Here is a 26,884-nt window from a genome sequence, read left to right as displayed (position 1 = left end):
TATATATTATATATTTAATGTATATAATCTATATAATTCTTTAGTAGAGTTTCAATCTATAATTTTCTTTTAATATCATATAGATCATAAAATAACAAATCAGCCTTCTGAAACACGGAGTCGAGATTTTCATCTCTTCCCTTGTCAGGGTTCCCTGCAAATTCCACAGGGGACAGCCAGAGGGGATTTGGGATCTGCTCCCAGGGACAGGGACAGGAGGAGAGGGAATGGCTCAGGGGGGAATATTTCTTCACTCAAGGAGTTGTGATGCACTGGCAGGGGCTGCCCAGGGAGGTTTGGAGTGTCCAGCCCTGGAGGAGTCCAGGGAAGGACTGGAGGTGGCACTCAGAGCTCTGGGCACAGGTTGGATTTAATAATCCCAGAGGTTTTTCCCAGCCTCACTGATTGTGTGGCTGTGTTTACAGCATAAATCAGAAGAGGTTGTAGGTGTGATCTTAACCTGTCACTTGGGACATTTAGGAAATATTACAGGTACCTTTATGTGTTTTTCACTTGGAGGGACAGGTTATGAACAGTGAAATATCCTGTTTACCAAGCCAGTGCTGTGTTAAATCTGCATTTTCAAGAGATGCCTTGAGATGGAAATCGTGTTTCTGAATATGACTTTCCATCTCAAAGGCATGAAAAGCATCTGAGAAAATGTAAATTAAAAAAAAAAGCCTTGAAGGAAAAGGGGAAGGGGAAAGGTCAGCTGCACACAGTTTGTTGTGGCTGTGTGTAATCCTTGCAGTGGCGTCTGTTCCCTGTTATTGTTATAAAAATGTGATTTCATTAGATTTGGGATGAATCACGGGCTGGGGAGCTCTGCTGGAGCTGGCTCACAGTGGGCTCAGCCTGTCAGAGTGCATATGCTGGGAGCCTGGCTGGGGCAGGCAGAGCCTCGGGGGATGCAGGATGGAGCCTCTCTGCTCCTCAGCCCTGCTTGGGGCCAGCTGGGGCTGCTCAGGAGCTGGCTGGGCTGGGCACCGCCTCAGAGGGTGGCTGTGTCTCACCAGCTCGGGGGCACACCAGGGACAGCCCTGCCTGTGTCACTGCTGTGGCGCAGAGAGGCACAGCTGAGCTGGGTGGGCTGAGAAATGGACGGGGTGGGGTGGAGAAATGGGCATGTGGGGGTTGAGAAATGGATGTCTGGGGTTGATAAATGGAGGTGTGGGGGTGAGGAATGGATGTCTGGGGGTGAGGAATGGATGGCCTTCCTCCCCCTGTAAGGAAGAGGCAGAAGGGGTTGAGCATCTGCTGCCACAGCTGGCTGTGCTCAGGGCTGGAAGGGCTGATGGTCCAATCCCGTGTGGGCTTGGGGAAGCCACAGGGAGATCCTTGTGCAGCTCCTGCCTCAGCAGAGAGCTCCAATCCCTCTTTTCCCAGCTTCTGGCTCAGCAGAGAGCTCCAATTCCTCTTTTCCCAGCTCCTTCCTCAGCAGAGAGCTCCAATTCCTCTTTTCCCAGCTCCTTCCTCAGCAGAGAGCTCCAATTCCTCTTTTCCCAGCTCCTGCCCCAGCAGATATCACCGATTCCTCCTCACCCCCATCCCTGAGGGCTGAAAAATCCCTGCAGGACAGTCACTAAGTTCTGCTTTTCTCAGAAGGCGCCATCCCATCCCTTGCATTTCTCTGGCTCCCAATTACACCTTTATTTTTCCTGCTTCTTGCTGTTAAATCCTTAACTCTGAGCATTGCCTTTGAAATGTGGCTGGTGGAGATTTGCAGTGCAAGTCACTTGTTGCTTGAACCTTGATTGATTATTACCCAGCTACTCCAAAGGGATCAACTCTGGTTTGGCGCTTCTGGGGCCTGGATTTTGTGTTAATTGCATGGGAATCTGTTAATTGCATGCGAAACCTGAGTAAATGGAATAAAAAGCTAATTATTACGGTACAAGGGATGTTTTTCCTGTCAGAATTGGAACATCCCACGGGAAGAGAAGCTCTTCCTGAGAAAAGCTCAGCCCTGGTGGCTTCGCTCAGTGCCTGGGAAATCCTGAGCAGCCCTGAGCCAGGCACTGCAGGTCCAGGTGCTCCTGGCTCCCTCTGCAACATTTTTCTCATCATTCATGGAGCAGCAGTCTAGACTGGTGACATTTATCACGATGGGGAAGACAGAAGTGATTTTTGAGGGCAACCAAGTTCAAAGACTTTGCTGTAAGTCTTCAGGATTAAAGATTTACTTGATGCATCTCCCCCTGTTTAATAGACAGGAAGAGATGAAAGGGAATTTCTAGAAAGATTTTCCTTCATACTTAATGATGCCACTACTAGATGAGCTTTGGCACAGTGTCCCGAGCCATGAAGCTTTAAAACCAACCTTTTTGAAACATTAAATGACCTTTTTTCATCCTCCAGCTTTAATAAATAAAGATTAGTTCAGCCTCATTACCTCCCTAGTGCTGGGGGCTGGTTTAATATTTAGTTAAAGTAACCAGTCTCCCAAAATGAGCACATTTTGTTGGTTTCCCAAATCCCACAGGGAGGCTGGAAACTCCTCTGGAATTTGATCTGGGTTCTGCAACTGCTGCTGCCACTTCCAGCCTGGATCCAGCTCTCCATCTGAATTCCTTTCCAAAACCTCCACTTTTTCCCTTTTCTCTTGCATTTGCTCCCAAAATTCAAATTCAATCAGAGCTGAGTGGGTGAAAGAGTTTTGCTGTTATTCTGGGTCCCTTTTCCCTCCCCTTTTTCCTCCCCTTTTTCCTCCCTTTTTTCCTCCCTTTTTTCCCCCTTCCTTTTCCTTCCTTTTCCTTCTTCACCTTCAGGGAAATTTTCAAGATTTTAAAAAATAAGACTAGAAAATGAATAGTAATTTTAAAAAGCTCCGTGTAAACTTTTTTTGCTTAGCTGGCTTGAGGAAACTCTTCCAACTGCTTTGGTTTTGACTATTTTTATACTTAAAAATCACTTAGCTGTGCATTAGTAGAAGTGGATTTTGTTTGAAAGCTGCCAATTAGGAAAATACTTGAAAAACATTCCCCAATTTAGTGATTTTGAAGCTTTAAATTAGAAACTAATGAATCTGAGGATGCTGACATCCACTCCCCCACTGCTGATCTTTCATTTCACAGAGTCAGCACCTGAGCAGGAGCTGCATTTGGTGATGCTCATCGTGGATTTACCCTTCCCTGGGAGCAGGGCTGCAGGAAAAGTTTCTACAAGAACTTTCTCCTCTGCTTCTCTCCTGGAAAAGCGGAGTTTGTGGCAAATTGCTCTGCCAGCTTTGTTCTAATTAAAAGAAGTCATCAGCCATGTTAATATCCTAAAACCCCTTCTCCTGGCCTTGGAGGAAAGCACAACCCTTTTTGTGGCATAATGAGATTAAGATGAACTCAATTTAACTCCCATAAAACTGGGAAAAGATAGGAAAAGAAGGAATTGTTGAGTGTTTTCAGGATATGAAGTGAATCAGGCTGGTGTGGAGCAGCTTTGGGCTTGCAGGGCTGGGACGAGGAGAGGAAAGATCCCCCTGGGATGAGCAGGTGAGGCTGGGAGAAGAGCCCTGAGAGGAAGAGGGGCTGAAATCAGGCTGGGCCAAAGTCTTAGGGGCAGGAAAACCAAAGCAAAGGAGCCTGGTTTCCAGCCAGGTTGGTCTGGGCTGTGCTGGGGGCTCTGTGGTGGCAATGAGGAGCTTGAGGCACAGCCCAGATGCCTCTGTGGGTCCTTCAGTCCCAGCTCAGCACCCCTGTGCTGCTCTGGTCCCAGCCAGCTCTGCCTTCCAGACCTCCGTGTCCTTCGTGCCTTGCTCTTGAGACTCAGGGGATGCCCCTGATGGGCTTTATTTCACTTCCCAGCTCAATTATGTTTTTCCCTACCAAAAAAAAACCCCAAACCAAAAAACCCAAACCTGCTGCAGCACAAGGACCTTTCCTTCCCTTTTCCTTCCCCTTTTCCTTCCCCTTTTCCTTCCCCATTTCCTTCCCCTTTTCCTTCCCCATTTCCTTCCCCTTTTCCTTCCCCATTTCCTTCCCTTTTCCTTCCCCATTTCCTTCCCTTTTCCTTCCCCTTTTCCTTCCCATTTCCTTCCCCTTTTCCTTCCCTTTTCCTTCCCTTTTTTCCCTTCCCTTTTCCTTCCCTTTTTTCCCTTCCCTTTTCCTTCCCTTTTTTCCTTCCCTTTTCCTTCCCTTTTTTCCTTCCCTTTTCCTTCCCTTTTCCTTCCCTTTCCTTCCCTTTTTTTCCTTCCTTTCCCTTCCCTTTTTTTCCTTCCTTTTCCTTCCCTTTTTTTCCTTCCCTTTTCCTTCCCCTTTTCCTTCCCCTCAGCTCCTGAGCAGTGCTGAAGGGCACCTCTCCCTGTGGAGGGATATTTTGGGGAGGGAAGAGAAGAATTGGTGATTTTTTTAACAGCAGCACTGCTCTCCCCCAAATAAAATGCAAAATCTGTGTTCTGGGGGGCACCTCCTGCTAGCAAGGATAAACCCACTGGGATGCCAGCTCCTCATCAAATTCTGGCCTGAATGCTCCACCCCTGAATCCTTTTTTGTCTTCCCTCCAAAAAAAACAAAGGTGATTCCCCTCCCCACCTCCCTCTGCCTCCACAGATCTGAGTGGGCAGCCCCAGGAGCTGAGTTCAAGTGCCTTCTGTTTGAAAAATATTTGTCCTTCCCCACCCAGGGCTGCTTCCTGAAATATTCCAGCTCCTCAGCACCCTAAAGGAACCATCCCAGGGTTTTTGGGGACGTTCTGCCTTTGTTAGGATGCGAGGCAGCTCCTGGATCTGGGTTTTTTAGGGTTGGGCAGCTGGATGTGCCTCTCTGGGAGCAGCCAGCCTGTGTGGCAGTGGGTGCTGGCAGCCTGGCAGTGTGGGTGGCTGTGCTGTGGCATTCCAGCAGGTAAAACAGAGATTTCTCTCCAGAGATTTCACCACCCACCTGTCTGGCAGGGCCTGGGGAGTGGGAGAAGCAGCGGGAAAGGCCGCGTGTGGGAAGGGGGATGTGGCAGCTCTGGTGGTGACAGGAGCACAAACAGAGCTCCTGCAGGGATCAGGAGTGTGGGTGATGCTGGAGAGGATACCTGGAACAGGGGCTGGGCAGAGTTCAAGGAATAAAGCAGGGATTTATTAAAAAGGTTTTAAGGATACATCTTGTGCAGTACAAGAGCCCAGCCATGGCTACACCCAAAATGGACTCTGAGTCACGAGTTTTCACACTTTTATAAATTTTGGTCCATTTTCATATTGGGGTTAATTGTCCAATTCCAGCTCAGGTTATGCAGTCCCAGTTTGCTCTCTGTTGTTCAATTTTCTGTTGTTTGTTGCTCAGTTCTCTGTTGTTTGCACTTTTTGGGCTGAAGCTGCAGCGGTGTCCTTGGTTCTGGGTCTGGACAAGGATTGTTCTGTGGGACTGAGCTGTGAGGAGAGCTGCTGACACTTTGTATGGAGCTCAGAGTCACACACCAATGCAGTGCAGAATGTGGGAAATGTGAAAGCTCAACCTTAAGGCATCATGGGGACGGGGAGGGGAGTGCAGATCCCAAACCTAACCCGTGCCTACACCTTTTCCCCCACAGCTGCCATCCTGGATGACCCCATGGAGTGCAGCAGAGGGGAGAGGCTCTCCATCACCCTGGCCAAGAACCGCATCAACCGCGCGCCCGAGCGGGCGGGCAAGGCCAGGGTGGAGGTGGACATCTTCGAGCTGCTGAGGGACAGCGAGTACGAGACAGCTGAGACCAGTGAGTACCGCCCCTGGGGTGCCTTGGGAAGGCTGGCCTAGAGCAGAGGCTGGAGGAGTTAAAGAATAAAGCAGGGATTTATTCAAAGGATCTCCTCCATGGATGCACCTTGGGCAGCACAAGAGCCCAGCCAGGGCTGCACCCAAGGTGAACCAAAATGGTCACAAAATGGTCCCAAAATGAACCCAAAATGGTCACAAGATGAACCAAAATGGTTCCAAAATGAACCCAGGGTGAACCCAAGATGAACTAAATGGTCCCAAGGTGAACCCAAAAATGGTCCCAAAATGAACCCAAGGTGACCCAAAATGGTCCCAAAATCCCCGAGCACTCCCGGGGTCTCTCCCTGGGATCAGTTCTGCTCCATTTGCACCTTGCAGTTCATTGTCCCATTCCAGCTTTAGCCCAGGCAGTCCCACCCTGCTTGTTTTTCTCTCTCCAGCCCACGGTGTTTGTGCTCCTGGGCTGAGATTTGGATCATTTGTCCTTGGTGCCCAGCTGGAGCAGGAATTGTTTTGTCTCCCTGCTCTGTGCACAGAGCTCAACATGCCCTGATGTGAACCCAGACCCGCACACTAAAGCAGCACAGAATATAAAATATAGAAAACCCTATATAAAATATATATAAAATATATAAAATATAAAACCTGAGGCATCCTCAGAGAGCCCAGGTCTCCTCCTAGGAGCCATCTGGCACTCTGGACTTGTGATTTTGTGGCAGTCAAAGAGGAACAGAGAGAAAAACCCATCCCTGGTCCTTGCACTGAGCAGTTTTCATTTGAGATGAATGAAATGTGCTGGTGCAAGCTCAGGCATGGACTGAGAGAATCCCTGCCCCCCGTAAGCTTTGACACCACTCAGTGGCTTGGGACAAATAATTTCCTTTAATCTGCCTGTCAATAAACAGGGGTAATGCTGATCCTTTGTCAAGAGCTTAATGGTGAGCAAACAAGAGACTCTCGGGCAAGTTGGGTGCAATTAAGTTGTTTTTAAAACCCTGTGTGTCAGCAAACATAGCAGCTCTTCCTGGAGCTTGAGATTGGCAGCAGATTTATTTACACCAAGTGAAGTTCCTCAAGTGATGTTTGAAATCATGAGGATGAAGAAGAGCTGATTTCCAAAGAGCAGCAGATTTCCCATGACACTTTCAAGTCCCTGGATGAAGCTGTTCTTTATTAGGGTTGTTCCTCTGGATGTTCCAATATGCCAGTTTTATACTGGTGAATAAAAAATAAATTGAGGGTCACTGTCCCACAGTTTGAAAGGAACCCTAAAGGTCTCTGATATATTTTTTTTCCTGTAAGAGGAAAAACCCTTTGGAATAGGAAATCCTCCTTTTAAAATCATTTTAGAGTTCAAGGGAGTGCTATAATTTTTTTATTACCAGTTGGCTGGAGAAAGCTGGAGGAATAATTTTAAATAATCTGGATTTTAGACTCGTTTCCTAATGATTCTGCACTCCATGACTGTGTGATCTGCAGGCTTATCCCCAAAAAGCGTGGCAGGGTTGGCTGGGTTTTTCCTGGAGTTTTGGTGGCTTTTCTGCTCAGGGATCTCCGGGTGAGCTGGCAGAGCAGCTCCATTGGGCTGTGGGACCAGCACATCGCTCCTTCATTTCCTGCACCAGCCTTTGCTCCATTTATAGAAGCGTGCAGTTAATAAAGAGATCTCAGCAAGAACCTGGGCTCTATTTATAGAGCCTGTCACCCGTCAGGCAGCCCAGACTGAGCCCAGCTCAGGCACCTGCACCCAGCCCTCCTCCGTTTTTAAATATTTTCCTGGGTTTCCCCATCTCTGTTGTCCACTCTTGCCCCCTAACTTGGCACAGCATTAGGGCAGATCCAATTTATCTGGCCAGACCAATTAAAACCCAATTTATCTGGCCAGACCAATAAAGATTCAATTTAGTTGGCCAGACCTTGCAGAAAAGATGGGAATTGCCAGAATCCCAAACTGGAATGGGTTGGGAGGGACTTTAAGCTCACCCAGCTCCACCCCAAGCTGGCCTTGGACACTTCCAGGGGCAGCCACGGCTTCTCTGAGCATCCAAAAGTGGCATTTTTACCCCAATTTTTGTTCTTTCCTCATAAATATACTGCTTGCAGCAGCATTCCTGGCCAGTAGCTTTGTTTTTGGGCAACAGACTCGATTGCAGTGACCCCAGAGCTGCTGTAAGGATCACCAGAAGGATTTCTGCTTCATTTTCAGCCTGTGACACTGCTCAGGAATTCTTCTCCTGGAAGGTTTCTCCAGCAGAGGAATATTAATTGGCTGACAATGAAATGTGATGCAAGAAATTGTTGGTTTCAGCAAATGTTGTGTTTGGGGAGAAATTGGAAAAAGGGCAAGTGAGGAAGAGGCATCTCCCATTTCCAGTTTTCACCTTGGGGTGATTTTCTTTGTTTCATTTACTTGGATTTTTAGAGTAGAAATTGCAGCAAATTGACTTGATTTTAGTGAATTTTGCAGTGTGTTATTTGCCTTTCCTTCAGAGGGGAAAAAAACGTCTGGGAGCTTTTCTTAGAAAAGAAATAATCTGGATTCTGTATGGCTCTGCTATTAATGTCACTGATGTTATTCTTGATTTATCCTGGTGGCAGAGGAAAATCAGATCCCCAAACTTAAATTTCAAGGCTTTCATGGCTTTCAAATGCTTCCATACGTTGCTGGGTTTTGTTATGACACACAATATTAATAAAAACTGTTGAGATGTTTTAACCTGTGACTGCAAAGCTGTTTACAGCTGTTTAATACTGTTCTCACATTTCACACTCCTTGATTCACTCTTAAATATCACAGCTCCATGCTTAGCTGACAGATCTGGGAGTGCTGGGATTACACCACATACTCCATATACAGGAAGAGGAAGAATTTTGGGGAGTAAGGGATTTTATTTGGGGGAGCCAGGGTTATTTTTATTTTTATTTATTTTTATTTTATTTTATTTTATTTTATTTTATTTTATTTTATTTTATTTTATTTTATTTTTTATTTTTATTTTATTTTTATTTTATTTTTATTTTATTTTATTTTATTTTTACTTTATTTTTATTTTTGCTTTATTTTTACTTTATTTTTTATATATTATATTTTATTTTTAATTTTTTTTTCTGACACTGCTTTTCTCCCATTTTCCCTTCTGACTGACTCAAGGGTTTTAATGTAAGAGACCCCCCCAAAATCTGAGCTACTCCAGCAGGTAAAATCCCAGTCAATCCATCACATTCATGCCTGGTTTGCTATTCCAGCCTTAGGTATGAATGAACACAAACTTTGGCTGTTCCTGTGTGATTTTAAGGAGGTTTCAATGAGAAGTTGTGAGCAGAACCTTTATTTTTTTTTTTGCTGTTTCAAGGAAAACCGGTTCTCTCTTTGTGTTTGATGTTCCAGCTCCTTTTGTGCAGCTCCAGAGTGACTTGTTTAATCATGTCTTTATCTAAACCACCTTGTTCCTTTTGATGTCTGGGCAGGGCAGATTTCCCTGCTTGTCACCCTGTCCCCTCTGGCCTCCTCAGCCTTTTAAGCTCCTCTTTGTTGTGAATCCAGTTAAAGTAACCAATCTCCCAAAATAAACACATTTTGCTGGTTTCCTAAATCCCTCAGGGAGGCTGGAAACTCTTCTGGAATTTGATCTGTGCTCTGCAACTGCTGCTGCCACTTCCAGCCTGGATCCAGCTCTCCATCTGAATTCCTTTCTTTCCAAAATCTGCACTTTTTCCCCTTTTCTCTTGTATTTGCTCCCAAAATTCAAATTCAATCAGAGCTGAGTAGGTAAAAGAGTTTTGCTGTTGTTATTTTGGGTTCCCTTTCCCCCTTTTCCTTTCCCCCTTTCCTTTTCTCCCTTTCCTTTTCCCCCTTTCCCTTTCCCCCTTTCCCTTTCCCCCTTTCCTTTTCCCCTCTTCACCTTCAGGGAAGTTTTCAAGATTCTCAAAAATAAGAAGAGAAAATCCGGGGCGGGTCAGGCAGCAGCTGGAGAATTGGAGATTTTGATTTATCCACACAATGGATATTTCAAAGTGCCCTTCCAAAGGGTCCTTTCAGTGGTGTTGGCTCCAATGTGGTTTTTTTACCTGTCCCACTATTTTGGGACATAAATTATTTATTCATGTTTCATTTTCAGCCTGCTGTGGTTATCAGAGAATCATGGAATGGTTGGGGTTGGAAGGGACCTTAAGGATCATTTTGTTCCTCCCCTTGCCACGAGCAGGGACATTTTCCACTATCCCAGCTTGCTCCAAACCCTGTCTGACCTATCCTTGGACACTTCCAGGGCATCCCCAGCCTCTCCAGCCCTCTCTGGCGGCAGGTTCCTGTCAGGAAGCACAAGGGATGCTCCAGGAGCATCTCCAGAACGCCTTTTCTTTATGCACTTGGTGTTTTCTCTCTCAGAATCCCGTGGCCAGTCCCTGTCTCTGGAGATCTCGGCTGTGTTTTGCAGACAGGGAGCCCCTGATGTGTTTCCACACTTTCCCTGCTGGTTTATTTTGAATTATAACCAGGAATCTTCTGTGTGTTCTGTTTGAAGCCCTGCTCAGGTATCTGTGTGCTCTGAATGAGATGATGCTGCCCCAGGGGTGGCTCCTCTCTCTGGAGGGACCTTTCAGCCCTGCTTTGAACAGGGCAGGATTCATGGAAATGTTTTCCTGGGATCTCAGGAAGAGAAAGGCACTCTGGCTGTGTCTGAGGGGATGTGAATACATTTATCACCAAGAGCTCCTCGTTTGTGGTGCTTTTTCATGTACAAAAACAAGTTTGCAGCGCTGCCTTCCTTTAAAAAATATCTTGTTGTGTCCCAAGTGCCCGGATCTGGGTTTCATTCCCAAATTCACCCAGGGAAATGGTTGGGCACTGCCCTGCTGTACAAAAGGAGGGTCCCCGTGCCCTGAGCACACACCTGATCCAGATCTCAGGAAGAGAAAGGCACTCTGGCCACGTCTGAGGGGATGTGAATACATTTATCACCAAGAGCTCCTCATTTGTTGTGCTTTTTCATGTTCAAAAATAAGTTTGCAGCTCTGCCTTCCTTTAAAAAATATCCTGCTGTATCCCAAGTGCCCAAATGTGGGTTTTATTCCAAAATACACTCGTGGAAATGCTTGGGCACTGCCCTGTGCCCTGAGCACACACCTGATCCAGGATGGTCAGTGGTTAAGAGGTTCCTAAAGTGATGCCACTTTGATTCCAGCACTTTTGAGACCCCGAATTCTAAACAGCATCAAAATTGGAGCAGAAACTCTGAGCTCCCAAAGGGCCCTGCACAGCCCTCAGCTTTTGTGGTGTTGGAGTGTGAGGGGATTGGAGCAGCAGGAGTCTGGAATTATCCATAGCTACAGTCCCTGGGATTCCTGGATGGATTTTGGATACAGGACCAACATTTCCACATCCTGCAAGTGCTTGTGTGGATGCCCATGGCAGCAGCAAGGTCGAGCCTTTTGTCCCTGTGGAACCTGACAGCACCAGGTAATGCTCTGAAACAGGAAACGTGCTTGGATTACAAGAGAGGCTTTCCAAACGTGCTCAAAACCTTTGCCTCAGGCGCCTCCACTTTGTTTCCATTCATTTCCCTTCATTTTTGTGGATGTTTCCCCCTGGTAGTGATAAGCCAGGTCTTTTTCTTCCTCCAGTTGTTGCAACCCTGTTGCTATGGCTACTTAACCCACTTTTTGTTCTTGCTAGCAGGCACCAGAAGAAAATCACTCCCCAAACTTTGCCCCTGCACGGCACAAGGAAATTTTTCCCCAGGAATTTTGTCCTGGTGACCTGTGAGAAAGGGAGGGCTTGGAGCAGCTCCTTCCTCATGGATGCTGAATGGCAGAGCTGAGAGGCACTGATGAGTGCTGCTGAGGCTTTCAGGCTGGTGCTCCTGATTTAAAAGGATCTTCTGGAGAGGTTTAAGTGCCTGTAAATTTTTTAAGCACGGAGGAAAAGCAAGCCCTGGATTCCTTTGAAGATGCTGCAGAAAAATATCCCTCCATGGGAGACTGAGTTGTTGGAGGGAGAGGGAGCTGAGGAGGAAGCAAAACCCAAGAGGAGATGTTTGCATTTCATGAGCACTTTCTGTAAGAAGTTGGAGCAATCAGCAGGGAGGATAAGGAGTTTTTCCTTCAAAAGAGAAGCAAAACCAATTCCCCAAAGTGACAAAGGAAATGAGATTTGGGCCTCGTTTTCCAGGCTGTGGAGGAGCGTAAGGCCAGAGATCACAGCATGGTTTGGATTGGCAATAACCTTAAAGATCATCTTGTTCCACCTCCTGCCACGGGCAGGGACAACCTCCGGGATGCTCCAAGCCTTGGGCACTTCCAGGGATGCAGGGGCAGCCACAGCCTCTCTGGGAAAACTTGAGACCGTAGATTTTCACTCCCCAAACCCCAAACTCAACCCCAAACTTGCTGTTCTAGCACCACCCCAAGCACAGTGAGCTTTTATTCCCCTTCCAGCCTTGATTTAAAGACTTGAAGTCACTAAAACCCCATCCCTGATCTGTAGCCCAGCACTTTTGACGACGAATTCGCTTTACTACCAAAAAAAAAAAAACCAAAAACATGTTCAGATTTGAATTTTTCCAGCTCAAATACCTCTTCACAACCCTCACAAGAGTTGTTCTGAGGTGCAAGCCAGGGGAAGAGGCAGGTTTGATAGTGATGGGAGCTGAAATCTCAGCTTTGTAATGCAGAGGTTTGGTTTTCACACACAGAAACGTTGTGAGCTTGCCCTGGCCAGAACTCATAAGAGTTTTGGTGCCTCTTTTCTCCCTTTTGGTGCCTCCTTTGTGTTCAGAAAGATTCCAGTTGAGCAAACGTGGTTTTGTCAGGGGAAAAGCTGAGTGTGTGAGGATGCTGATGCAGGTCAGCTCTCAGGAGGCTTTTGGAGCTCGGGGATTGAGGCATGAGGGGCTCTCCCCTCCTGCTCACGAGGTTTTTCCTGCTCTGCAGGAAAGGTTCTGAGTGATGGGGATGGTAGCAGGGAGGTGACACCAGCTGGGCTGCTCCTGGCAGGGAAATTCAGCTGGATTTGTGCTGTGAATTAAAAGGACCAAAAAAAAGCCTTGCAGTTTAACCCAGGAAGAGATTGAACTTCAGTTTGTCCGGTGTTTTTTATGGCTCTGCTCACCTTGGTGGCAGGGAGCCAGAAGATTTAACTACTGCCAGGAAGAAAACAGCACAAAACAAATGAAAACCAGCAATGAAATCCTTGTTTGTACCACTGAACTCTGCAAAGATGAGGGGAGGAATTGCTGCAAGTCTGTTTGGTGCTTTAAAGCCGGGTCAATGCTGTGTTTAGCATCTTTCCATAAAGTTTAGTTCATGTTTCTGTCCTGGGGACATAAAGGGGTCAGAGATGAAAATTTTGGGGTTTTGGGGAGAGTTTAGGTGGGCTTTTAAAAGGCTGGGAGAAGACTGAGAGTTCCACAGGCAGGGTGACAGCACCCTGGGGGGAATAAAGGGATTTGGGGGATGGAAATGGCACAGAGGGTGCTGTGTGAAGGAGATGATGCTGTGTCCTTCCTGAGGTGAGCACGGCTGTCTGCTGGAATTTGGGATGGATTCTGAGCTCTGTTCCCTCTCTCTGCTGCCCACAGTGTGCCAGATTCTCCCCAAAGGCGTGGTGGGAGTCCTGGGACCTTCCTCCAGCCCAGCCTCCAGCTCCATCATCAGCAACATCTGCGGGGAGAAAGAGGTGAGTGGGAAATCCCTTTGTGATGTCAGAGTGGGCAGCGTGGTTGGTCACCCTCCTCCCAACGCACAGACCTTTGGAATGTCTTCCTTTTCCCTCTGCTGCCTCTTTCTGCCTCCCTTTTCCTCTCTGCACCCCCTTTTGCTCCTCACATTCATCCCCACATCCCCACTGAGGGCTGCAAAGCCCAAAGCTCACCCTGCTGGATGCAAACCCAAATCTCCTGCTGTGGCTTTGTGCACATTCTCGGGGAGCTTTATGTTTACTGCTCTTCCATCCAGTTCAACCCCTTTTTTTAATCTCTGTCCAGGCTATGTGCTGGATTTAATATTTTATAAGCCTTGAACCTTCCTACACGGATCTGGCTCTGCACTCTGGAGAAGAAATTGAGTTTTCTTCTCACAGTTCATCCCTTTAAAGGCAGATAACATCTCTCAGCCATTTAGTGGCTCTCTCTGGAGCTCAGCCTTCCAACAGAGGAGGCTGGCACTGAGCACTGTAAATAATTTGCATTCACAAATGAGTGCTGGTTGTTGTTCCTGGGGGTAGGAAGGGAGGGGAGGGATCCTCCAGCCCTGAAGCACGGGGCTGCAGCAGGAGGGGTCTCCTGGGGGTGTTTTGTAGTGTTTTCTCTTGCTGAATGCCCTGGACATGTGCTCCATGCCAGGAAAGGCAACCCTGCAAGTGGTTTTACTCTGAAATTCAGATTCATTCTGAGTCTCTGATCTGAGGCTCCTGATTTATTTTTTTTTTTTTCTGCAGGAAGGACAGGTGAGTGCTGGTGCCCTCCTGAGGTGTTTGGTTCTCTCCATGAGGTGTAAACCTGCAGGAATTCTGTGGGATTTACATGCCAGGAGCATCAGAGCCCAGGCAGAGCCGCCTGTGCCTGCAGCCACCCCTCAGGGACAGGGAGCAGTGTCCCCAGGCAAGCACTGGGGGGACTGATGTTCTGGGGGATGAACCTGTCCTGTGTTAACCCCCTCATGCCCAAAGAATGTCCATGAAAGGGGAATTGCACTGGGGCAGAGCTCCTGGAAAGGAGAGGAGGGTTCCTGGGATGAAGGCAGGGCTGATATGTTTTGTGTTTTGTGGATTCCTTCCACACAAGAATCCCTTTCCTCTTGTCCCAAAAGGGGATTGCGCTGGGGCAGAGCTCCTGGAAAGGAGAGGAGGGTTCCTGGGATGAAGGCAGGGACTGAAAAGGGCTGTGCTCAGCCCTGGGTGCTGTGTGGGTTCCTTCTACACAAAAATCCCTTTTTCTCTGTCCAGAAAGGGGATTTGCAATGGGACAGAGCTCCTGGAAAGGAGAGGAGGGTTCCTGGGATGAAGGCAGGGACTGAACACTGAACAAGGCTGTGTTAGCCCTGGGTGCTCTGTGGATTCCTCCCACACAAGAATCCCATTTCCCTCTGTCCAGAAAGGGGATTTGCAATGGGACAGAGCTCCTGGAAAGGAGAGGAGGGTTCCTGGGATGAAGGCAGGGGCTGAACAGGCTGTGCTCAGCCCTGGGAGCCGATGTGCTGCTGGATTCCTTCCCCTGTCTCTGCATCTCTGAGTCCCAGGCTGTTGTGGATCCCTCCCAGCAGAGATCAGGAGGTGCCCTGTCTGCTCTGGTTATGGAAATCCACCTCTCCCTCCCTGGGTGAGGGCTGCGGGCTGGAATCGAGGCAGATAGCAGCTTATTACTGCTTAACTTCCCCCTGCTAACCAGCAGCTCCTGCTGTCACTACAGCAGCCTTCAGGAGCTGCTAATGGGCGCTCCCAGGAGGGGAGAGGAGGGAGCCAGGGGCTGATGGCTTCGGAAGGAGGCACAGAGGACCTGACACGCTGCTAACAAAGCTGTGGCAGATGTTTCCCTTCCTCCGGCTTCTGTTTCTTCCAGAATAATTCACCTGGCAGAAGGAAAACAAGATTGCCTCTCTTTATCTGGCTGAGCCTGCAGTGTCTGGGCTCGGTCTGTGTGTCTGTCCGGCTGCTCCATCCCCGCTCTGCTTTGTTTCTGCAGGGAGGAATGATGAGGAGGACTCCATCTTATCAGAAGGCTAATAAATTACTTTATTATACCATATTATTCTATACTATGTTATGTGAGAGTCGAAGTGAGGGATGTGGGACTCCAGGGGCTCTTGAAAATGCAGTTTGTTGTATCCAAGGTGTTACAGCAGTCGAGGGTGGTGGGTGACAGAGCTGAGCCCACAGCTGTCAGCTCCAGCTGCAGGCAGGCCTGGAGACCCTTTGGCTTTGGTTACAATGCATTATAGACTTTTCTTTTGGTTACAATGCATTAAATACATTTATTTTGGTTACAATGCATTATAGACTTTTCTTTTGGTTACAATGCATTAAATACATTTATTTTGGTTACAAATGCATTCTATACTTTTCTTTGCTGAGCATCTTCATACAGTAGAACCAATTTATACCTTTTCTTTTACCTCTAGCCTATCATAACTACTGTAATTACCATATTCATGTTACTGTTCTCCAATCACTAAAAGTCAGTACATTACAGTTTCGAAGTTGTTTTTCCGCTTTCTTGCAGTGGAAAATTCTGAGACCTTTTTTCTACTTGCCACATTTGCTGCCTTGTTTGCCTGTGCTCTCTTTCTGCTTGGTAAAAACATCTCCTTGTTTGGGGTGGGTTTGTCCTTTGCTCTAAGCCATAAAAACCCCTTCTAACTAACATAACATACCCTTTGGCTCCTTGGCTATCCAGCAAGATTGGCTCAGCAATTCTTTCCTTCTACATCAAAACTCGCTTCCATCTCTATTCCTTCATCAGACTCTACATTTAAAAATCTTTCTGCCAAGCACACAGATCTGTGAGACTCTCTTGTCAAACTTTCATCCTTCCCAACTATATTACATTACATCTAAACTGAATCTGCCAAGCACTCAACTCAGCCGCCCAGAATCTCATGACTGTCCTAACAGTCCTGACACACACACACCCTGATAGGACAAGGAAACAAAACACCATCACTCTGGGTAAATCTCCATGTTGGATTCTACTTTGGCACAACACAGGCGCAGCAAATGAGATAAGAATTGTTTTTTTCTTTCTCTGGGGTTCAGAGAATGTGAAACCCAGGAATATTCTTGGGAAGAATTGTGCCTTGCTTTTCTCTGTGAGGAGAAATGTGGCTGCAGCCTGCAGCATGTGCAGCAGAGCTCCCTCAGATTGAGCCCTGGGGCTTCCCAGCTCCCAAAATTCCCCCTGGAGCACATCCTGCTCCAGCTGCTGCTCTGCTGCATCCATCACAAGCCCAGCCCTGGTGCTCCCAGCCCTGTCTGGTCAGAAATGCCCAAAGCTTCTGGCTGCTGTGCTGTTCCTCCCCTGCCCAGCCTCACCAGTGCGGGATCATCTCGTTCTTGCCTCCATCTCTGCTAATTAATTACCTGGTGGCACCTCCATGCAGGCAGGGCTGGGTTCAGGGCCCTGGATGATCCCTGTGTCCCTGCACAGCATCCTCCCCCAATGGAGGCTGGGCCCAGCCACAATTAGTGCCCCAGCTAATTAGGCTGAGCTCACAGGGAAGGTTTCCTGTGCTGTAATCACAGTCCCTGATGGCTTTCTCTGAGTGGCTCAGCAAGACTCTTCCTGCCCCGCTCCTTCCTGTGGTTTTTGTTGCTGTGATAATAATTTTCCTCCGCTGCTGCACGAGTCCCACCCTCCCCTCTTGACTCCAGTGCTGCTGGTGCAGTTTTATTGGGATATTCCACTTTCTGCCTGCTGTGTGCTTCACACCACAGGCCCTTTATCGCAGATTTACTTGTTTTCATTTCTACTTCCTCTTTAATTATATTTTCTTTCCTCCTCCCCGCGCTCAGGTTCCTCACTTCAAAGTGGCTCCAGAGGAGTTCCTGAAGCTGCAGCTCCAGAGGTTCACCACCCTCAACCTGCACCCCAGCAACACCGACATCAGCGTGGCCGTGGCAGGAATCCTGAATTTCTTTAACTGCACCACTGCCTGCCTCATCTGTGCCAAAGCTGAATGTAAGTCTTGGTTTGCTTGCCCCTCTGCTTCATCTCCTTTTTGCTGGCTGGAGAAGGTCCCAGCTCCTCATGTCTCTGCTCAGAGCAGCTTTTCCACTCCAGTTTCTCCACCCTGGTGCCCCATGGAGTGTGGGAACCCGCAAAATCAGAGGGTTTTGGGAAAGCTGCAAAAGGCAGGCCTCAGAGACAGCAGAACTGTGATTAGAGCTAAGCAGCAGCCATGAGATTGGTCAGCAGAAAAATTATTTAAACTGTAGAAAAGCAAGAACAGATAGAACAATGGTCTGTGTATTAACGCTCATCTAGAATAACTCTCTAAGCTACAGACAAGTTTATCTAGTGAGATATTAGGAAGGTCGAAGCTTAGTAATGGAGCTCTGTGCATTGTGTATTAAGGCTCACAAGCAGGTATTGTATTCAAAATAAGCAAGCATTGCTTTAACCAAAGGTACCTGTGCTTATAGTGATTGGATAGAACTACTGTCAATATGCTTTTGCTTTGTGTGATTGGTCAAAAAACTTATAAAGTGAGTTCTGACATTAAGTTCTGAGTCTGCTGCCTGGGATGTGAGCTGCTGGCATCTTCCCATTGTCACAACCATGGAATGAGGCTGATGCTGGAAAATAAAACAGCTCAAGGCACGTTCCACAGCAGCCCCGTCCCGTTTGTGGTCTCTAAATAGCCCCCTGCCGGCGTCAGTGAAGGAATTTTTCAGAGGAGGAAAGGGGATAGGTAGAGATGATCCTGCCTTCTGTTTGCCCATCTGAAGAGTGTTTTGCTTCCACAGATGGGGCTTTGGATAAGAAAAGAAAAAAAAATTTAAGAAAGGCGTAGGCCTGTTTCTGGAGGTTATTTTTAGGCAAGTGAAGCACTTTGAAATGTGGCTTGCCCAAAGCCACGTGCAGTCTGTGGCCTAAAAGTGGGATTTGAGTAACAGTCAGCACAGTGCATCCTCCTGGGCTCTGCAGCCTGCATCTGCTGGGGACTGTGCGTGTGGGCGATGGACCTTCCGCCTGGGCAGGGCCATCTCCTCCTCAGCAGGGCCAGATCCACCTCAGCAGGGCCAGATTCATCTCCGTGCCATCTCCACCTCAGCAGGGCCAGATCCATCTGTGCAGGGCCATGTCCACTCTCAGCAGGGCCAGATCCACCTCAGCAGGGCCAGATCCACCCTCGGCAGGGCCATCTCCACCTCAGCAGGGCCATATCCACCTCAGCAGGGTCAGATCCACTTCAGCAGAGCCAGATCCTTCTCAGGGCCAGATCCACCCTCAGCAGAGCCATATCTATCCCATCAGGGCCATCTCCACCTTGACAGGGCCATCTCCATCCCTGCAGAGCTCCTGCTGTGGCAGGAGCAGGCTCAGCACCCCCGAGCTCAGTGTGCCCTGTGCTTTCTGAGGTCACCATGCAGCAGATTTGGGGTGGCCACAGCAGCTCTGGGGTTTGCCAGCCACAGCAGCCTGGAAGAGGGGCTTTGGAAAGGCCCCTGGGTGCAGGGACAGCTTTGGGATTGTGTCACTACAGGACACGAAATAAAACGACACTCACGACAGAACCTCCAAGGTAAAAAGAAGGGAAGTTTATTTTCTGACTCCAACATTTATAGATTTCCAAAAGTGACAATGGATTGGAGGGTGACAGTGCCACCTCTCCAATGGCACTGGACAAACCAACAGCCCATCAAATTTCTCCTCCTCCAGAAAAGAATGCAAAACAATAATTATTTACATAAAACTGCGCAAGAAAGTTCATTACAAGGATGTAAACTTAGAAAAACTTGGAAGAACAAGGTGACAGGAACGCTGCTCTCTGACTTGGCCAGCACCATTCCCAGTTAGCAAACTCCCCAGAAGCAGCAGGTGATGGAAGATTCCTGCACAGGGACCCAAGGAACAGAAATGTTTTTAGCTCCTCTTTGTGCTTTCTGTGCCCCCAGGGCAGCAGGCTGAGGTGGGTCAGTAAATCACTCGCAGTGAGCAGTGCTCACATCCACCCCAGGAAAGGCCCTGGCTCAAAATGATGCAATTAAAATCATGCAAATGGTCTCCCACATCACTCCCAGAGCTGGAATTTTTCATTGTCTAACCTCAACCTTAAGCAAGAAGGGAAGCAAAGATAATTAGGTTTTCTCAGCTGCCGTGCAGGAGGCTCAGGGCTCTGCACCCCTGCCCTGCTCCTGGGCCAGGAGTCTCCCACTGGAATTAATATGATTAATATGATTTTTATTTAGCTGGATCAAACCCTCTTACCTGAAGCAATCCAATTTATTTCACTCTGGTGCTGCTGGATAACTCAATATTTAGGATGTGCTGAGTCCTTCCCAGACCCAGGGAAGCAGTGGGACAGGAACCTTTCATCCTCCCAGTTCTTTGTGCTCAGCAAGGAGCTGATCTGAGCCAGGCTTGAAGCCCAACACGCCCTGACTGTAACAGAGCACAGACAAGGCTTAATTGAGCTTCATGTAGCAGCACAAACCCTGATTTTCCCTTAGGACACGCACTGCTCCTAAGCACAGTCCTTAAAACAACTAACTGGAGGCATTTCAGGCTTTTGGAAGGTTCCCTTGAGGCAGCTGAGGGGAGCATAAGAGCTGCCTGCTCATCAGTGAGGAAATGCTGTTTTGAGGGATGTTGTTATTTATATCCCAGGAGGGGCAAGCTGGAGCTGCTTTGGTTTAAGTGTGAGGCTGTGTGATGGGACCCCTGGGCCCTGCCCTGCCACACTCACCCTGTCACATCCTTCCTCTGGGGACTGGCTGTGATTTCCCCTGGCAGGAGCAGAAAATGACCCTGAAAGCCAAAGAACTTGGGCCAGCTTAAGTGCAACGCCCCGGGGAATGTAAAATGTAAAATGAGATTTGTGTGACTCGGTTTGGTGGATAGAATGAGAGTATCTGACTCAGTTTCTCTGTGCTGTTCAAGATTTAGCTGGTTTGGGAACTGCTCTGGAAGGTTTTGTGTGGTTTCACAGAAATCTTAACCCAAAAAGGCAATTAGAGGAGTGAATGGACTTTTTAGGAACTTCTCTGATTGCCTGGGGGGAGGGAATAACAGCCAGTGCTTGGGAAGGGTGACCAGGGCACTGAGGTCCAAGGCCTTGTGCACATCCTTGGTCCTTTTTTTAAAATACTGGTTTTAAAAATTCAAACAGTCAGGGAGATGTTTGAAGCAACATTTTGGGATTGAAAGCAAAGCTGGATGATGGGAATGTTCCCTTCCCAACCATCCATGTCCAGGAGTGGAACCATCAGCAGCCCTGCAGCTCCTCCATCAGCAGGAGCCCTAAACAGGGATGTGTTTTAATTCCAGGAGAGCCCCAGCTCCTGCCTCTCCTTCCCAGGAGCAGCTCCTCCATCAGCAGGGTCATTAAACAGGGATGTGGCACTCCAGGAATGCTCCAGCTCCTGCCTCTCCTCCTTCCCAGAGCATCTCTGCGGCTGAGAGCTCAGGAGTGAGGCTGCTCCATCCAGCTCCGGATGTTTGCATGAGGAAAAATCAAATAATCAAGGTCAGGACTTGCCACAGGCCAGGCTGAACCTCTCTCAGAGCTCCCCATGGGAGTGTTTGAGCAGCAGGTGCCTGTGCAGCCTCTCTGTCCTCACTTTGGTACTTCAAAGGTGCTAGGAGGAGTCTGCAAGCCTTTGTGGGGTTCACATCCCTGTGAAGTGCCAGTCTGGCAGCAGCAGCAGCAGCAAGAGTCTCACATCCTCTCAGCATCAAACAAAGGGGAATCTCTGCACAATAGAGACTTCCCTGCACGCAGCAAGAGCAGCTGCAAGCAGGAGGCTGGATGTGGCTACAGGTAGGAACTAATGTGCTGGAAATGATAATTTCCTCGAGCTGAAGGTGGAGATCAAATGATTCCTTTTATTTTTTTATTTTTTTTATTCTCCTGGTTCCCCTTCTTCCTCTCTGTGCCTGATGAGCTTTAGAAAAATTTTTCCTGGGCTTCACAGCAGCAGAGTTTGCTGGGATGAGCTGCAAGCAAACTTGGTAGTGTCAGGGCTGTGATTTCCAGCAGCCTGTCTGGTCCCCTGCAGATGTGGAATGAGGTGAAAAGAAACCTTTCCACATCCTCAAGGGTCAAATGGAGGGCTTAGGGACAACTTACTGTTCACCTGGGTTGGAAGACAAAAGAAGCGTTCAGGTGAGGTCCCTGTGTGCTGTAAGCAGAGCGAGTTCTCTGCCTGGTGAGGAAGAAGAAGGAGCTGATGTGACCCAGAAAAGTCCTGGCACAGCTGTTTTATAACCCCTTGCTGTGCTCCTACTGTACCCAGAGAAAAGGGGAGAGGCAAGGGCATTGCCAGGAGCTCAGAGCAAACTCAGAGTGCTTTAAACCTCTCCCTGGGAAGGAGAGGCTCCTCATCTTGGACGTGTCCCTTTTCCTGCCCTGCTTTGTTCCCTGGTGAAGTGCTGGCAGTCCTTGAGAGCAGAGCTCCAGCACTGATCCCATCCCACTGTGACCCTTCCCTGCCTCCCGACCTGCTGGGGAATGAGTGGATTCATGCAGCCAAAAATAAGTCAGGTTAAGAGTAAAACTCTGACTTGAGGGTTAATTTGCCTCTCTGCCAGCTGGGCTGTGATCCTGCTGATAGTTCTGTTTCTCCAGCTCTGTTTCCCCCCTCTTTTGGGGTTGTCTTCCTGAGGGGATGGGATGTGTGGCTATGCTGTCTGTGTCTTGCTGATGAATCCATCTGCTGGTTCCTCTGGTCAATCAAACTTGGCAGGAGGTTATTTCTTGATGAAACTCAGCAGCTGGAGACAAGAGAGGCTCTATCAAAGCTGCTTTCTTGACTAACAAAATCTGCAGCAGGAGTTTTGACATCTTATTAGGCTTCAAGGCAGCTGTGTTGGAAGGAGCCCTTGACGTGCCCATCCTTATTTTTGTCACGATTTTTTAATGTTGTATTTTTGCAGTGACCTCCAACTCTCAGCAGAGCTTCTCATCCCCTTGGAAGAGAGCAGCTACCCATCAGAAAGCTCCAAAAGCTCCAAAAAAGCTGCACCTTCCCGGGTACTTAATTTGGGAGCTGGAAATGCAAAGGCTGAGGGGGAGGAATAATCCTCCAGTAACCAGGACAATCCCACATGCAGGGGCATAATGGAGACCTTGTATTGAAGGTCTTATCTCTTCCCAAGAGGGGGGTTGAGACCACTTTTTTTTCCTGGAGAGGAGTTGGAATAGCTCCATCACTTCTCCTTCCCTGCTGGACCAAGCAATGACTCCTAAATCCTTTCCACTTTCTTTTTTTTTTCTGGGGAACAGATGGAATAGCTCCAATATTCTGTTGGACCCAGAATTGAGCCCCAAATCCTATCCTATCCTTTCCTTTCCTTTTCCTTTTCCTGAGGAACAGCTGGAATAGCTCCAATATTTCTCATTCCTTGCTGGACCCAGAATTGAGCCCCAAATCCTTTTCTTCCCCTCTCTTTTTCTGGGGAACAGGTGGAATAACTGGAAAAATAATAACTCCATCATTTTTCATTCCCTGCTGCACCAAGCACTGAATCCTCTCCTTTGCAGTGCCCAGACCCAGAACTTCAGGAATGCATCCTGCCATGGATCACCGTGTCCCACGGGAGAACCAAGCCTCCAACTCACAGGGCTCTGTCCTTTTTCTCTCTTTCCTCCCAAGGCCTTTTAAACCTGGAGAAGCTGCTGCGGCAGTTCCTCATCTCCAAGGACACGCTGTCGGTGCGGATGCTGGACGACAGCCGGGACCCCACCCCGCTCCTGAAGGAGATCCGGGATGACAAGACAGCCACCATCATCGTCCATGCCAACGCCTCCATGTCCCACACCATCCTGCAGAAGGTGAGATGCACAGGGAGCAGCAGGCACAGCTTGCCCAAGGATTTCTCTGAGTGAGAAAGCTCAGAGACAAAAAGAAAACAATTCTTAGCTCTACTTGCTGGTCCTGTTGTTTGGCACACGTGGAATGCATTATGGAGATTGTTTACCCAATTGATTTGTTACTTGGACTCTGGTGATGGTTGTTTATGTTGATTGACCAATTAATACAGTCAAAGCCACCATCATCGTCCATGCCAACGCCTCCATGTCCCACACCATCCTGCAGAAGGTGAGATGCACAGGGAGCAGCAGGCACAGCGTGCCCAAGGATTTCTTCTGGGGAAAGCAGTGAGAAAACTCAGACAAAGAAAAAACAATTCTTATCTCAATTGCTGCTCCTGTGGTTTGGCGCGTGTGGAATGTGTTATGGAGATTGTTTGCCCAAAGTGATTTGTTAATTGGACTCTGATGATGGCTGTTGATATTGACTGACCAATTAATACACAGTCAAAGCTGTGTCATGGCTGTCAGAGACAGTTGTAGGTTCTTCTTTAATATCTGTTTAGTATGATATAGTTCTAATATAGAACTATATATAATATAGAGCCCTAATATAATATAGTATAGCTTAACAAAGCAATTGTTCAGCCTTCTGAAATCATCCCCCCAGCCAGCTTCTGTGGGATCTTGTGATGCCTTGTAAGGCTGGCCTAGAGCAGAGATTAGACAAAGCTAAAGAATAAAGCAGGGATTTATTAAAAGCCCTCAATGGATGCACCTTGGGCAGCACAAGAGCCCAGGCAGGGCTGCACCCAAGATGAACCAAAATGGTCCCAAAATGAACCCTAGATGAACCCAAAATGGTCCCAAAATGAACCCAAGATGAACCCAAATGGTCACAAAATGAACCCAAGATGACCCAAAATGGCCCCAAAATCCCCGACCGCTCCCGGGGTCTCTCCCTTTGATCAGTTCTGCTCCATTTGCACCTTGCAGTTCATTGTCCCATTCCAGCTTTAGCCCAGCCAGTCCCACCCTGCTTGTTTTTCTCTCTCCAGCCCACGGGGTTTGTGCTCTTGGGCTGAGATTTGGATCATTTGTCCTTGGTGCCCAGCTGGAGCAGGAATTGTTTTGTCTCCCTGCTCTGTGCACAGAGCTCACCATCCCCTAATATGAAGCTCAGAACTTCACACTGAAGCAGCACAGAACCTGAAAAATATGCAAGCTAAAATTTAAAGCATCAACTGAAATGTGAAAATTCCCACAGCAGTGCTTGGAATGGGCTCTGCCCAGAGGGGAATTGCCATTGATGGGATTTCCAGGGCTGGATCTGTGCAAGTGGTGGTTGAATTGCTCTGAGGGGATGTGTTTGCTCTCCACAAGTGGTGTTGCCATCCAAGAGCTGTGAAGGACTGCTCAGCTCTCTGAAATGACTCTTGTGACTCCATTTTCCCCTCCCATTATGTGTCTAACTTTTTCCTTCTTTTTTCTTTTTATTGTCTTATTAACCGAGATTTTATTTTAGTCCTGTTTATTTTTAAATGGTCTCTGGCTGCAGTTTCTAGTGCTTGTTTTGATAGCCTGCTTCAAAACTGAGCAGTGGCTCCAGATGGAGCAGAGTTTCCCACATCCTGGAGGGAACAAGAAGCACATTCCTGAAGGGAGGCAGGATCCAAGCTCTGGGATCCCCCTGGCTTTCCACCCTGTCCTGGCTGTTTTGCCACAGAATTTGTCATCCAAAGGCCTTGCCTGTGACAGATTTACCCCTGATGACATCCAGCAGACATGTTTTTATCATTCCTCTCCCCCTAAAATATTTTTATTCTATTACATGCAGTTTAATTTCTAAATAGACATTTTGGCGGAATTTTTGGGGTTGTCTGCTCAGGGTGGGGTTTTTTTGGTGTGTTTTTTTCCCCTTTTTCCCCTGTTGCTGCCTGGCTGCTGAGGGTTGTCCCCCTCCTCTGTTGCTATAGTGACTTCCCACAGGCTCCCAGCAGCTCTCTCCAGGCACCCACATCTCCCTGCCCAGCTCCAGCCTCCTCCTGCCACCCCTGAGAAATGTCAGGAATCGCCAGCATTTCCCAGTCAAACCCAGTTCTTCCAGCCGGAGGACTGTAGGAATGGAGGGTAATGAATAAAGAGCTCCTGGTCTGGCAACTTCTTGCACCTTGGGAGGCTGGGAGGTGTTTTATTGGGAGCCAGGGATGGTGGTGCTGAGCATCAGGTGGATCCATGTCCTATCCCACAGCAGGAAATCACTCTGTGGGTTTGCTGGCTCTGTCCCAGGAGAGCAGCCCTGCACAGTGAGAGGAATCCAAAGTTTCTCATCCCTCGCCCTCCACAGATGGGCTGGAGACTCATGGATTGTTCCCAGATTCCCAACTCCCAGCTGCCAGGGCCGGGTGAATGGACGGGACAGGCACTGCTTTGCTGCTCACCTTCATTTTCTACCCTTGAAACCAAACCTCTGACCTCAGAGTGGCCCACAGGGAGAGCTGGCATTGGCACTGTCCCCAGGAAGGGATGAGCAGGGGGAATTGGTGCCGAGTTTTGCCGTGGAGGGGGTGGAAAATGAGGGGGGCTCCTTGGAGCAAACGGCTTTGCGGCGTCTGTTGTGTCACCTGGGCGAGGGACAGGGTGACAATGTGCAGCCAAGGGGCTGGGCACAGTGGTGGTGGCCTCAGCTTTGCACAGGAACAGCTAAAAGACGGGAAAAGGGAGAGGTGCAATCCCAGCTGCCTCTTTCTGTCTTTCCTTCCCTCACTCTGTGTTGTCCCAGCTTCTGGGAGGGATAAAAGGGGCTCACACCAGGAGGTGCTGCCTTTGGTCCTTCCCTCCTTGCCTCCCATTCCTCTGTGTGGTCTGGACTGCTGGGAAAACCTCTTTGCCAGGGTCTGGAAGCTTGATTTGAGAGCAGCTGTGCTTGGCAGTGGAACAGAGGCTTCCAGGAGCATCTGCAGATTAATGCCCCACTTTCCTGAGCATCTGTTCCCACAACCAGCTCCTTGTGTAGCGAGAATTTTGGGAAAGGCCTTCAGTTATCTGCTCTGTGATCTCTAGAACAGATCATCCCCGTGGAACATTCTGTGTCCTTCTCTCTGCATCCCTGGACAGTTCTGCCCTGTTTTCTTCTCTTTCTGTGGCCAGCACAGCCCTGTCTCAGTTCTGGAGAGCAGGCTGAGTTACTGGGTCTCATCCATGCTCATTAATTTGTGGGATTTGAGCCCAAATCTGACTGATAAAACTGGAAAGCCACCAGTGGCTTCATTGTCCTTTTCCTGCAGCTCCCAGGAGCTTTTCCTGCATCTCTCTCCCCATCATGGTGTTTGTGGTGGAAGGGACAAGCCTGGAGCTCTCAGCTGCTCTTTTCCCTTGTTATGCCCCAAAACAGGAGCAAAGCAGCATCCCCACAGAAAATAAGCAGAAATCCTTATTTTCCTCTAAAACCATAATGGAATTCCTCATCCCAAGGGATTCTGGAGCTGTGGGGCTGCAGGAGCCACCTCACTTTTCCAAACCATTGTGGACCACTGGGGTGTGTCAGGGCTTCAAAAGCTTTTCTGCTGGGAGTTCAAAAGCTTCTGCTTTCCACAGGTGATTTCCTTAGAGCTCACCTTGGATGGATGCAGGAATTCCTTAATTCCATCTCAGAATGCCGTGGAGGGAGCAGGGATGCTCCCAGGGTCTGGAGCTGGGTCATTTCCCTCTGTGCAGGGGCTTTGTCAGGGCTGGTGTGGGCA

General features: G+C 48.3%; 1 protein-coding gene across 1 annotated transcript in view; it reads left to right on the top strand.

Moving 5' to 3' along the window:
* GRIK4 (glutamate ionotropic receptor kainate type subunit 4) overlaps positions 1–26,884 on the top strand; it is a 200,629-nt gene that overhangs the window by 118,855 nt on the left and 54,890 nt on the right. Inside the window, 4 exon segments of the mRNA XM_031064547.1 lie at positions 5,509–5,673; positions 13,253–13,350; positions 17,179–17,344; positions 22,984–23,162. Of these exon segments, the coding sequence (XP_030920407.1) occupies positions 5,509–5,673; positions 13,253–13,350; positions 17,179–17,344; positions 22,984–23,162 (608 nt within the window).

This window comes from Geospiza fortis, unplaced genomic scaffold, assembly GCF_000277835.1.
Source record: "Geospiza fortis unplaced genomic scaffold, GeoFor_1.0 scaffold305, whole genome shotgun sequence".
Classification (NCBI taxonomy): domain Eukaryota; kingdom Metazoa; phylum Chordata; class Aves; order Passeriformes; family Thraupidae; genus Geospiza; species Geospiza fortis.
This window is presented reverse-complemented; position numbering and strand designations above follow the sequence as displayed.